Here is a 13,065-nt window from a genome sequence, read left to right as displayed (position 1 = left end):
GAACCGCGGGGGAGGAGGGCCGAGGAACCGCGGGGGAGGAGGGCCGAGGAACCGCGGGGGAGGAGGGCCGAGGAACCGCGGGGGAGGAGGGCCGAGGAACCGCGGGGGAGGAGGGCCGAGGAACCGCGGGGGAGGAGGGCCGAGGAACCGCGGGGGAGGAGGGCTCTCCTGGATCTGCATTAATAGCAGGCTGCTGATATCACCGTTCTGGCTGAGCCACCATTTTGTTTTATTTAAAACATCCTAATGAATCTGCCTGCCACACTTCTCAGCCACTGAAATCCATGCCATAGCAAGTGATGCATTCTCATCTTCCTTTCCGATTATTTTGCAAACATCGTGAAAATGCGACCTCTAGATACCCACAATAATAACAGGGAAAACAGCTCCTCATTTTTTATCTATCATTTTCTTTTAATTAACAGTGCTGATTTCATGAGTTAGTTTTTCAGCTGCGTTCATTTTAGGTTTTGGCAATTGTGGTTCAAAGTCAAATCATATTAAACTAAGAACTTTTTAGTTCTCAAAAAAGTTATGGATTCAAGGAATATTGTACAGTGTCAAACTGTAATACACAGTTAATTTCTCTTATTTAAAAAAGGGTGAGAATACAGAAGGAGAAACAGCTTAACAACTTCAAGTTAAGGAAGGAATGGTGCAGGGGCTGGTGTTACGGTGAAGCAATGGTGCAGGGGCTGGTGTTACGGTGAAGCAGTGGTGCAGGGGCTGGTGTTACGGTGAAGCAGTGGTGCAGGGGCTGGTGTTACGGTGAAGCAGTGGTGCAGGGGCTGGTGTTACGGTGAAGCAGTGGTGCAGGGGCTGGTGTTACGGTGAAGCAGTGGTGCAGGGGCTGGTGTTACGGTGAAGCAGTGGTGCAGGGGCTGGTGTTACGGTGAAGCAGTGGTGCAGGGGCTGGTGTTACGGTGAAGCAGTGGTGCAGGGGCTGGTGTTACGGTGAAGCAGTGGTGCAGGGGCTGGTGTTACGGTGAAGCAGTGGTGCAGCGACTGGTGTTACGGTGAAGCAATGGTGCAGGGTCTGGTGTTACGGTGAAGCAGTGGTGCAGGGGCTGGTGTTACGGTGAAGCAGTGGTGCAGGGGCTGGTGTTACGGTGAAGCAGTGGTGCAGGGGCTGGTGTTACGGTGAAGCAGTGGTGCAGGGGATGGTATTACAGTGAAGCAGTGGTGTGGGGCTGGTGTTACGGTGAAGCAGTGGTGCGGGGGCTGGTGTAACGGTGAAGCAGTGGTGCGGGGGCTGGTGTAACGGTGAAGCAGTGGTGTGGGGCTGGTGTTACGGTGAAGCAGTGGTGCAGGGGCTGGTGTTACTGTGAAGCAATGGTGCAGGGGCTGGTGTTACTGTGAAGCAATGGTGCAGGGGCTGGCGTTACAGTGAAACATTGGTGCAGGGGCTGGTGTTACGGCCAAGCAATGGTGCAGGGGCTGGTGTTACAGTAAAGCAGTGGTGCAGGGGCTGGTGTTATGGTGAAGCAATGGTGCATGGGCTGGTATTACGGTGAAGGTAAAGTGCAGGGGTGACGGTGTTACAGTGAAGCAAAAGAGCAGCGGGTCGGTATTACAGCGAAAGCCAGTGATACAGGGAAATAAGGAGCAGGGAGGTGGTGTTACAGTGAATCAGCAGTGTAGGGACGGTGTTACGGTGAAGGTAAAGTGCAGGGGCCGGTGTTACGGTGAAGGTAAAGTGCAGGGGCCGGTGTTACGGTGAAGGTAAAGTGCAGGGGCCGGTGTTACGGTGAAGGTAAAGTGCAGGGGCCTGTGTTACGTTGAAGGTAAAGTGCAGGGAACTGGTGTTAGTTAAGTTGCAGGGGGCCAGTGTTACAGTGAGACAACAGAGCAGGGGGCCGGTGATAAAGGTGAAAGTAAAGGTGCAGGGGGGCCTGTGTTATGGCAAAGGTAAAAAAGGTGTGGGGGCCGGTGTTAGGGTGAAAGTAAATGGCAGGGGAGGCGGTGTTACAGTGAAACAAAAGAGCAGAGGGTCAGTGTTACAGCGAAGGTGGTGCAAAGGACCAGTGTTACGGGGAAATAAGGAGCAAGGAGATGGTGTTACGGTGAAGGTAAAGTGCAGGGGCCGGTGTTATGGTGGAGGCAAAGTGCAAGGGCCAGTGTTACAATGAGACAATAGAGCAGGGGGCCGGTGATAAAGGCAAAGGTAAAGGTGCAGGGGGATGGTGTTACAGTAAAGGTGTAGGGGGCCGGTGTTACGGCAAAGGTGTTATGGAGAAGCTACGCTGCAGGGGCTGGTGTTGCAGTGAAGGCAAAGTGCAGGGGCCGGTGTTACGGTGAGACAACAGAGCAGGGGGCCAGTGATAAAGGCGAAGGTAAAGGTGTAGGGGGCCAGTGTTACGGAAAAGGTAAAGGTGCAGGGGCCGGTGTTACGGCAAAGGTGTTATGGAGAAGCAGGGGCGAGTGTTAAAGAGAAGAATGGAGTTTACATTTGAAAGGTGTCATTCACAAGGCAGAAGATTATATTGAAACATTAATATTTGCAGGGATGGCCGAGTTTTAGTCGCAGGAGGGAAGTCTAATTTTCTTCACCTTTGGTGCCTGAACACACAGCAGCTGCAGAGGATAATCCAGATGCCACCAAAGGTGCGGACAGTTCGCCATCTTGAATTTCTCCATGATAGTTTTGATGGTGGATCAAGCCAGGTAAGCTTATAGTTGATGGGAGATTGGGGAGGACAAAGTGAGTGTTTACATAAATACCCACAAAAGAACTCTGCAAACTTGAGTATCGCATCTAGTTGTAATTAGAAAGCCTGCAAATGTTTTTTTTTAAATAAAAAGATAGACATGGAGTTTTCTGGGACTCAAGGGCTTGGGCCGTTAGGAGAGTGTGGATAGACTGGGACTGTTTTCCTGGATAAGGTTAAATGTTGCTGTCTTTTCCTCAGGGTCAGGAATCTCAAATGAGAGGGCTTTGATTTTAGGCAAGTGAGGAAAGATTCCAAAGGGACGGATTTTTTTCAGATATTAAAGGGTGGAATTGGACCATGCCTCTGGATGACGAGGTAGAGGTGGGGACATATTTGACATTTGGACTGGTATGTGGATAGGAAATGTTCAGAGTGATAGGGGTCAAACGTTGGCAAGTTGGACTAGCTTCAGTGGGCAACAGGGTTAAAATGGATGGGTTGGGCTAAAGAACAGTGACTGACTTTGATATAAAATCCAAGGTGTAGTACAGAAAAAGACCCTGTGGAATGGATCTTTTCTGTGATAAAAGTGGGGAGCAAAGAATGGGCTGCTCAATTTTTTTTTAAAATGGTCATGGGAGCGTCATCTCAAGGTGCTGAGGATCCAGATGCTTTATGGAATCACTGTAGTGGGTAAAAAATGTGAATTGGAGCAATAATTGGGATACTAGTGAAATGGGTTTTGAAGGAGAGTAATCAAGGATAAAATCTAAATATTTTAAAATCTGTTTTTATATAAGACTTAAAATAAAGCTGTCCAAATTTCAAATCCAATTTGTATTAATTGTACTCGCAGTGGCCAGGAAGTGCATAGCAGTTACCTGGAAGTCAGACTCTCATTTGGGCATTGCATGTTAGAATACGGAAATGCAAGGCTGTGTTCCCTTGGAGAAAGTTACTTATAACCTAAGGAAAAAATATGAAACCTTTCTTAAAATCTGGCAACCCTACCTGTGTTACATAGGCATAAGTTTATAGTGTGGTCCCCTGTGCTGCACTGCCTGCCCCTCCCCCTCTTTAGTCCTTCCTCCTTTGGGGGAGAGAATGGGGAATCCGTTCCAGCCAGGCCAAGTCAGGATGAATATAAGAGACCTGAAGGACAGGCGTTGAGATCCAGCAGACCCTGTGCTTAATGTGCTTTTCATTTTCTTTTAATGTTATTTCTCTTCGTTCAGTAGCATCTTGTTTCTTAAATTAAGTAAGCGTATTTAGTCTTTTCATGTAAGTCAAGTTTCTTTTTTTAGTAGTTTTTTTTGTGTTGTGTGGGAAAGGGGGGAATAAAACCAGATTCAGTAGAAGAAATGTAAATATATGTGATGAATGTAATTGTCGCATTGTGAATTAATGGAACTGTTTGAATTTGGAAAAATTATTTAAAAAATTCAAAAAAATTCTTTTTTTGATTGAGGAGTGGGATTCTGAACATTAGTGGGCTGAATACCAATCAGGTATAAGTAAATCTAATTTACTGATACAAATATATTTTAAAAACTAATTTAAATTAGACCATTAAGCTCCCATCCAGTAGTGAATGCTTCATTAATTACAAAATGCAATTAGAACATGGAACAAACAGCACAGTACTTGCCCTTCAACCCACGAGGCTATGTAAATGTATTCCACAACAATCTAAATTTGAAGGTTTGAAGGTTTCTTTCATTGTCACGTAGTAATACACATTAAAAATTTAATATACATGATATATTTCAACTTTTGTCTGCCTCAGAAACAGAGTTCCCGTGAATATTGCCCGGTCAGTGCACCTAACAGTAGGAGCAAGAAAGTCCCCTCAGAGACACTGAGTGTCCGTGGATTCCCCTCCAGCGCTCCCACAACCTCTGCAGCTACACAGACTCCTGTTCAATCCAATGACATACTGAACTCAAGATCAAAACCTCCGATATGATCAGGAAGCCTTCAGAGTCCGAGGCCCCTCCGGGATCCCTCCCTGCCCTCAGTACCCTCTCAAATCCCAGTCCAATACCTGGTTCTCATGAGCCGTTCTCCAGCAGCCTGCAACCTTGTGTGAGCCCTTCGACTGGAAGTTTCCCATAGCTGGTGTGAGACTTTTGACTGTGTTGGGAACAGCTCACAGCCAGTCTGGGTCCGTCATCTGCTGAGCCTCTCACTGGTCACTGTCCTGCAGGGTCATCTCCTATGGCTCTCCCTCTCAAGAGGGATGGGGGTGTGTGCACTGGTACCCCTTGTGGTATGCTGCCCAGCATAGGGCTGCCATTCTTAGGCACAGACCTCAGAGATTGCAGTATTTTTAAAAAATGTTGTTGGCTCCTTTAACAGACCATTTAAAACCTGCATGGAGCCATCGGTGATTGGTCCAGGCGGTAGAACCCTGTGGAGTAGTGCTATGTTTCCACTCACTTCTCTTTTGGGTCCACACCAGCAGTAGCACAGTCATTTGGCAGCAATGCAATTTTTATTCCTGCCTCACACCCATAACCCTCTATTTTTCTTGCATCCATGTGCCCGTCTTTTTAAATGTCCGGATTGTACCAGCTTCCACCACCACCCCAGCAATGCATTCCAGGCACTCGGTGTACTCTGTGTGTTGAGGGGAAAAAGAACTTGCCCTGACCTCTTCCTAAACTTTTCTTCCATGACCTCACACTGATGTCCTCTGATATTTGCTAATGTTCCCTCAGGAAAAAGCCCCTGGCTGTCTACCCTGCCTATGCCTCTATTAAGTCACCTCTCATCCTTGGTCCAAAGTAAAAAGCCCCAGCTCTGTAACCTTGCCTCATAAGATGTGTCCTCTCCAAAATTTGTCCACTGGTCTATAATTCCCAGGATTTTCCCTGTTATCTTTTTTTAAACAAGGGGACTACGTTTGTCATTCTCCAATCCTCATAAGACATGTTCTCCAATCCTCATAAGGCATGTTCTCCAATCCAGGCAACATCCTGGTGAAACTCCTCTGCACTCTCTCCATTACATCCTTTCTGTAATGAGGTGACTAGGACCGAATGCAATACTCCAAGTGTGGCAACATCAGATATTTGTAGAACTGCAACACATATAGATGTGCTCTGTATTCTTTTGGAATCTTATCACTGTTTGGTTAAATCTATCTTGTTGCTGCACATAATGTGTTTGGCAATGTTGCAGGTAGTTGGTGTCCTAAGCCAGGATGGCATCATGAGATTCATCAATATCCAGACTTGCAAGCTCCTTTTTGACATTGGAAGCCTTGATAATGGCATTAGTGTGGCAGTCCTCAGCCCGAATGGACATTATGTAGCAGCTGTCCTGGAGGATGGGAGTCTTACCATTTATAGTGTCAGAGCTTTAACACAAGAATTAAATAAGGTACTTGATTCTAAATGAATAGAATGTAAACATGTGAACTTCATAATGCAGTGAAAGTTGGTAGCAATTTGAGGGTTTTAATTTAACAAAGGTACAGGAAGAGGAATGTTTAATTTTACTCTCATTGAGTTTTAATTTGGCTTTGATTTACTTTGGATTTTTCATTTAACTGGTAATTTTGTTGCATTTATCAACACAAAGGCTTTTGTGGAGAAGGCCTTTGTTTAACTTTTGAGCTATACTTTTTTAATTTTTAATTTTTTTTCAATGCAGAAGTCCCTTGAAATCTGTGCCACCCAATTAACCCACCAGCCCCATATGTTTTTGGAGGGTGGGGGGAGAAAACCCATGTCACAGGGAGAATGTGCAAACTCCTTACAGCACGATTCGTAGCCAGGTCACTGGCACTGCAACAGCATTGTGCTAGTCGTGCCACGTCTTGTTGGCATCAAAATTAATGCACTCTGGGTATGTACCAAGGAAGTAATTGGTGGGAAGGGATGAGTGGACAAGAGAGTCACGGAGGGAATGGTCACAGCGGAAGACAGAGGAGAAGATGTGGCTGGCAGTGGGATCACATAGTAGGTGGTGGAAATTGTGGAGGAAATGTGTTGGATGTGGAGGTTGGTGAGGTGGTAGGTGAGGACAAGGGGAATTCTCTCCTTGATGTGTCTGGTACTGAAGATGGCCAAGGCAGATGCACAGAAATGGAAAATATATAGGTGAGGGCAGAGTTGATGGCAGTGGAGGTGAGGCCACTTATTTTTTAAAGGACGTCTAGGATGGTCTCGCATGGAAGACTTTGTCATGGGATCAGATGTGATGGAGTCAGAGGAATTGCAAGAAAGGAATAGAATCCTGACAGGGGGCAGGGTGTGAAGAGGTGCAATTGAAGTAACTGGAAGTTGGTGGGTTTGTAGAAAATGTCTGTCAAGAACTTGTCTCTGAGATGGAGACAGAGAAATTGAGAAAGGGGAGATGGACCAAGTGAGGTTGGGGTGGAAGTTGTCTGCAAAGTGGATAAAGTTGATGAGCTCATCATGGGTGCATGAGGCAGCACCGAAGTGGTTGTCAGTGAAGCAGAGTAAGAGTCAAGGAGCCCATGGATGCAGACTGGGAGATCTCTTTATTGAGCACCATTGCTCTGTGCACTGTAATAACATGGATCTCCCAGTGGCAACCCATTTCAATTCTCTGCCCCATTCCCATACTGACATATCTGTTCATCTCATGTACTGCTCAATTGAGGCCACCTGCAAATTAGAGGAACAGCACCTCTTATTCTGTCTGGGCACCCTCCAACCAGATGGCATTAACATAGACTTCCCCTGTTTTTGTTAGCCTCAAACCTCCCCATCTCTCTCGTTCCCTATCCCTATGTCTCCTTTCCTCTAGGTGTCCCCCCCTCTCCCGCCCTGCCACTTTCTCTCTTTTCCTCACCCTCTGTCTCCTTTCTTCCTGCTCTGCATTCACAGAGCCTCTCTGTCCCCTGATTGTCATCTTTTCTCTCCTACCCATGTCTACCTGTGGCCTTTTGGTTGTTGGCCTGTGCTCCTCTACTTTCCCCTTCTTCCCTCCTCCCACTAGCTTTTTATTCAGATGCCTGTCTGCTTTTTGCTCATACCTTGATGAAGGGTTCAGGCCCAGAATGCTGGTTATATATCTTTGCCTCCTATGGACACTGCGGGACATGCTCAGTTTCTCAATCACTTTTGTGTATTTACTGCAGTCATAGTGCCTGCAGACTTTTTGTGGCTTCACTTAGTCCTTTGATGTTCATAATGTGAAATAAAATGGGTATAGGTTTGCACTCAAGAGTAGTGGGAAAAAAACCTCCAGAAAAGAATTGGATTGACGCCTGGTGAAAACAAAAACTGGATGGTCTTTGGAAAAAGAATTGGGGAATGCAGTTACGTGGAGAGTTAAGAATGACAAAGATTGGAATGATTTCCTGGGATGTACCTTCGCTTTTACAGTTTTTTAAAATTTCTTTGGGCTTCTTGTTTATGGTTGTGAAGCAAAGAAAAAAAATGGAAAGATCAGGTTACAATTTCACCTTGAGCACAAAAATCACAGCTGTCTCTCTGTAGTGCAATGTTTAATAATTTTATGTTGTGATCAGAACATTCCATGACAAATTGGGAATTTTTTTCTCTGTTCTGAGGAATAGAGTGTTCATTCTTAATCACACTGCTGTGAGTATCATGGGTCTATCATCGTGGGTGTGTACTTTTCTTGAAATTGATAGTATCGTTATGCTTGGAATGCAGTTATTATGATAGAACGATCATTCACACCTTGAATTTATGAGCGGTTGTAATTGTGATTACTGGTGCTTTCTTTATTCCTGTTATCAGCAAATTTGAAAATAAGCCAGTGCAGTTTCATGTTAATTGTCCTTGTTTTATCCAGCCACCTCCCCCTTTGGTTAAAATTATTGCAGACAGGGAGAAGACTGAGGATTCTAAAAATGTGTCTGTTCCATCTGGCCTGAAAATGAGAGTGTTGTCTGCAACAGTAGAACGGCCGAGGAGGGGGAAGCCAGCTGGAAGGGAAATCCGGGCTCGGATCCTCAAACCATCTGGCAGCAACTCAGAGGACAAAGAGGTACGAAGCCAGAATGCCTGATTGAGTTTGGTGGAAATGGTGCAAGAGCAGAAACATAATTGACTCAAAGCTGCTTCTTTTGACCAGACTTTTGGAGAAGAGCTAAATGGTAGCTTTTAAGTTGCTCCTCACTTGTGTTGGAAACCAAAGTTTGAAATTTGCTAGACTTAATTTTTCTCCTAATGGCACATTCCTTTTCAGACTCAATTCTGTTGATATTGAGTATCCTCCAGTATGTGGCCCAAATTGAACATAGAGGTGTTGGCTCAGTCTCTGTGTGATTGCTTGAGGTATATTGCATGGTGCCCAGCATGAGATGTCATTCATGCTCCTGTCTCCTTAAGTCGCCTGGGGGGCTTGCCGCTGAGTTTCCCCAAAGAACACAAACAGAAGGCTTGAGTTATGATCTCAACGTGTATCATTCTCACCCGAGAGTCAGAGGATCATGTGTTCATGTCCCACACAGATTTGAAGGAAGAGCCTACATTGAGTTTCATCACTGAAGAGGTGCTGCTGTGTCAGAGGTGCTACACTCTGGATCAGATGAGAACCCTGTGCCCCAAACTTCCCCTCAAAGATAGTGAAGGATCTTGTCAAAATGCTTTCAAGAAAAGCAGTATCAGGCTTATTGTCGTGAATGTGTGTCATGAAGTGTGTTTTACAGCAGCAGTATTGTACATTACAGGTGCAAAATTGCAATAAATTAGTTCTGTAAATACAGTATTTAAAAATAATTAGTGCAAAAAAGGGAAAAGGTGAAGTATATAGGTTCATTGTCCATTCAGAAATCTGATGTGGAGGGGAAGAAGCTTTTTTTTTGTACCATTGGGCTCCTGTATCACCTCTTTGATGGTAACAGTGAGAAAAGGGCATGATCTGAGTGGTGAGGGTCCTTGACGATAGAGTTACGAGCCCAGAGGACCCCAAAATCCAGCAGCAATAGAAATTCACCAAGACAATGGTAATGTAAACAAAAGTTGCCTTTAATTTTCTTTAAACATAATTACAGGATCAATCTTTAACTTATTACTATTATCTTAACTTAAACCCCTTCTAATTCTTAGAACACGTGTATGTAATGTGTATATGTTCAAGAAAGTTCTCTGTGTCACTGTCCATTCATTCACTTTTAATTTCTCCGGGTTCACTGGAATCAGGCAATTCTCATACTGTGCACATAATTCAACATTTATAATTTCCACCAGGCTCTGGTGCTTAAAGTTAAATGGTTTCTGCTCAGGAAGGTTTTTGTTGGTTTCAGAGATATTTGTTACTCATTGGACATACACAAACTGATTTCCTCCAATCAGTGTCTTGCCGAAGAAACTTGCCCCATCATGGGTTTTCCAAATGATAACCTCTTCTTCCAGGTCACCACAGAGTTCCTCTTGTTTCCTTTATTTCTGGAGAAACACTCTAACCAGCCATTTCCTCTTGTAAGGACTACAAGGTTTTCAACAGGCTGAACTCCGAACTAAAAACCCGTCTTCAAAATGGGGTTTTTCAACAAGCCTGCCAGCTTGCCATTTTGCAGCCTCTCCAAAAGCGAAATCACCTGTTTGTTTTTTTTTCCCTCTCTATGCTTGTAAAAACCAAAAAGCCTCTTCCAAGGCTCCAAACCCAATTTTCAAAAGCTCTTATCCATATTTGAGCCTGGACATGATCTACATTATGTTCCATTTGCACCTCCTTTTGAAGTCTTTTCCAAAGCAGTTCCATTGTCTCTGCAAAGTCACTGGTGACACAATGTCTCCCTTCTGCAAAGCTCTTGAATTTTAAATGAGATGTCTTTTGTGAAGTGTTACTCTATTTGTGAAGTGTAACCTAACTAATCCCCCACAATCTATCTCTTTTAAAGACATTTTACCCATAGCTATTCTAACATATCTCATAACAATAGATGCTGCTTTCTTGAGACACTGCCTCTTAAAGATGTCCTTAATGGTGTGAAGACTGGTGCCTGTGATGTCACAGGCTAAGTTTACAACCCTCTGTAGCCTTTTCCTGTTCTATGCATTCTTGTCGCATTCTTGCCGGTGTGCAGGCTAATATTTATCCCTGACCCCATCTGCTGATTGTGTGCATCTCATTGTTGTGTTTCCTGTATTAGAGTAGTGATTACTTTTCTAAAGGATTTTGGGATTCCCTGATGTCACATCAAAATCTTTCCCTTCACTTATGACAGTGGTCACACATGGTAGAGGTGGGGTGCACTTTTTGTCCAGCCAAGTTAACTATATACCAAGTATTTCATCCATTTATGGTCTACACATAATAATGGATCTAAATGACAACTGACATCATAGCTCACACCAACTCCAGCCTCACAGCCAGCCATGACTCACTTCACCTTGTCTCCCAGCCAAACAGATCCATGGCACACACCATCTCCCTCAGCTCTGCCTTCAATACAACAGTTGCCAGAAAATTCATTCCCAATTTCCAGGATTTAGGCCTCTGTGACGCACTCTGCAACTGGACCCTTAACTTCCTGTTGAACAGACGTAATCAATGAAGATGGGGAACAACATCTCTCCCACCATCGCAATCAACATCAGCGCTCCTGAAGGATGTGTACTCAGTCCTCTACGATTCTCCTTCAACACCAGTGGTTTCAAACTGCCCCCTAAACTCACATTCCACCTTCAGCAATCCCTAATGCTATAAGTGCTCTGTGGTTAGTAAGGGATTGCTGAAGGTGGTATGTGAGTAGGAAGAAAAAGGTTTGAAAACCATTGTTTTAATCTTACCTCATTGACTCATTATGTGCACGGTTTCATAACTCCAAAGGAAATGGGCCAATGACAATTTTTCTCAAGCAAAATATTTCAGTAACAATTGGGTCTAGAGTAGTGGTTCTCAACCATCCCTTCCTACTCACATACTACCTTAAGCAATCCCTTACCAATCATAGAACACTTATGGCATAGGAATTACTTAAAATGGAATGTGAGTTTAGGGGGGCAGTTTGAAAACCACTGCTCTACACCTACCATTGTACAGCTAAATAACTTTCCAACTCCTACAAAGTCACCAACGCTGAAGTGATGAGGTGGATATCAAATAATGAGGAGATGGAATACAGGAAAGATTGCAAATCCAGTGGCACAGTACCGAGATAACAACCTCTCTCTCAATGTCAAAAAGATGAAGAAGACTGTTCATTGACTACAAGAGAAGGGGCAGAGTCCACACCCCTGTCCATATCAATGGTGTTGAAGTCGAAAGTGTAGACAGCTTCAAGTTCTTTGGAATAAATATGATGGTTAAGAAAGCATACCAATGCCACAACTTTCTCAGAAGTCTGAAGAAGTTCAGCATGTCCCCTGTGTCCTTCAGTAGCATCTACAGGGCCCCATTGAAAGCAGACTTGCTGAATGCATCACAGCATGGGATGGGAGCTGCTCTGCTCAAGATCGGAAGAAGCTAATGAATGCAGCTCAGAACATCACGCAAACTTCCCTCCCCTCCATGGACTCCATCTACATCTCCCACCATCCAGGAAAGGCAAACATCACACTGAAGGATCCTTCACTTAATGGGCATACTCTCTTCTCCCTCATCCATCAAGGAGAAAACACAAGAGTATGGCAGCATGGATCAACAAGTTGAAAGACTTCCTCCTGCAGCATCACACTCCTGAATGAACCCCATAGCAATGCTCTCATGATGCCCTTGCTTGGTGCTAATGGATTTTCCTTTTCAGTGCAAACTATACTTTAAATTGTGCTTTTTTTTTCTAAATATTTTTGATTTTTTTTCAAAAATATACAAAATAAATTTTTTAATATACATAAGAAATAGATACAGGGGCCCCCATCTGGCCCATCTAGCCTGCTCCGCCATTCAATAAAATCATGGCTGATCTAATCATTGACTCAACTCCACCGACCTACCATTTCCCCATATCCCTTAATCCCCTTTTTTAATGTAAAAATCTAACTGAACCTTAAATATGTTGAATGAAGTAGCCTCAACTGTTTCCCTGGGCAGAGAATTCCACAGGTTCACTACTCTCTGGGAAAAACAGTTTTTTCTTCATCTCTTCATGTCTTAAATCTACTCCCCTGAATCTTGAGGCTGTGTACCCTAGTTCTGGTCTCACCTACCAGTGAAAACAATTTTCATGCCTCTATCTTATCTATCCCTTTCATAATTTTTATATGTTTCTATAAGATCTCCTCGCATTCTTCTGAATTCGAATGAGAATAATCCCAGGCGATTTAGTCTCTCCTTGTAAGTCAACCCCAACATCTCCTAATGATCAACCTAATGAACCTCCTCTGAACCGCCTTCAAGGCAAATATATCCTTACTCAAGTATGGAGACCAGAACTGTACCCAGTACTCCAGGTGCGGCTTCACCAGAACCTTGTACAGTTGCAGCAGAACCACCCTGCTCTTGAATTCAATTCCTCCAGCGA

General features: G+C 44.2%; 1 protein-coding gene across 6 annotated transcripts in view; it reads left to right on the top strand.

Annotated features, from left to right (window-relative positions):
• Positions 1–13,065, top strand: part of tbc1d31 (TBC1 domain family, member 31) — a 120,855-nt gene that overhangs the window by 23,888 nt on the left and 83,902 nt on the right. For 5 of the 6 annotated variants that reach the window (XM_069920280.1, XM_069920281.1, XM_069920279.1 and 2 more), the window contains exons 6-8: positions 2,505–2,664; positions 5,835–6,035; positions 8,448–8,642. In XM_069920280.1, the coding sequence (XP_069776381.1) occupies positions 2,505–2,664; positions 5,835–6,035; positions 8,448–8,642 (556 nt within the window). The remainder of the gene's footprint in view (positions 1–2,504; positions 2,665–5,834; positions 6,036–8,447; positions 8,643–13,065) is intronic. The other variant, XM_069920282.1, reaches the window with a different exon arrangement.

This window comes from Narcine bancroftii, chromosome 2 (assembly GCF_036971445.1).
Source record: "Narcine bancroftii isolate sNarBan1 chromosome 2, sNarBan1.hap1, whole genome shotgun sequence".
Taxonomy (NCBI): Eukaryota; Metazoa; Chordata; class Chondrichthyes; order Torpediniformes; family Narcinidae; genus Narcine; species Narcine bancroftii.
The sequence above is the reverse complement of the archived record's forward strand: the minus strand, read 5'-3'. Positions and strand labels throughout refer to the sequence as shown.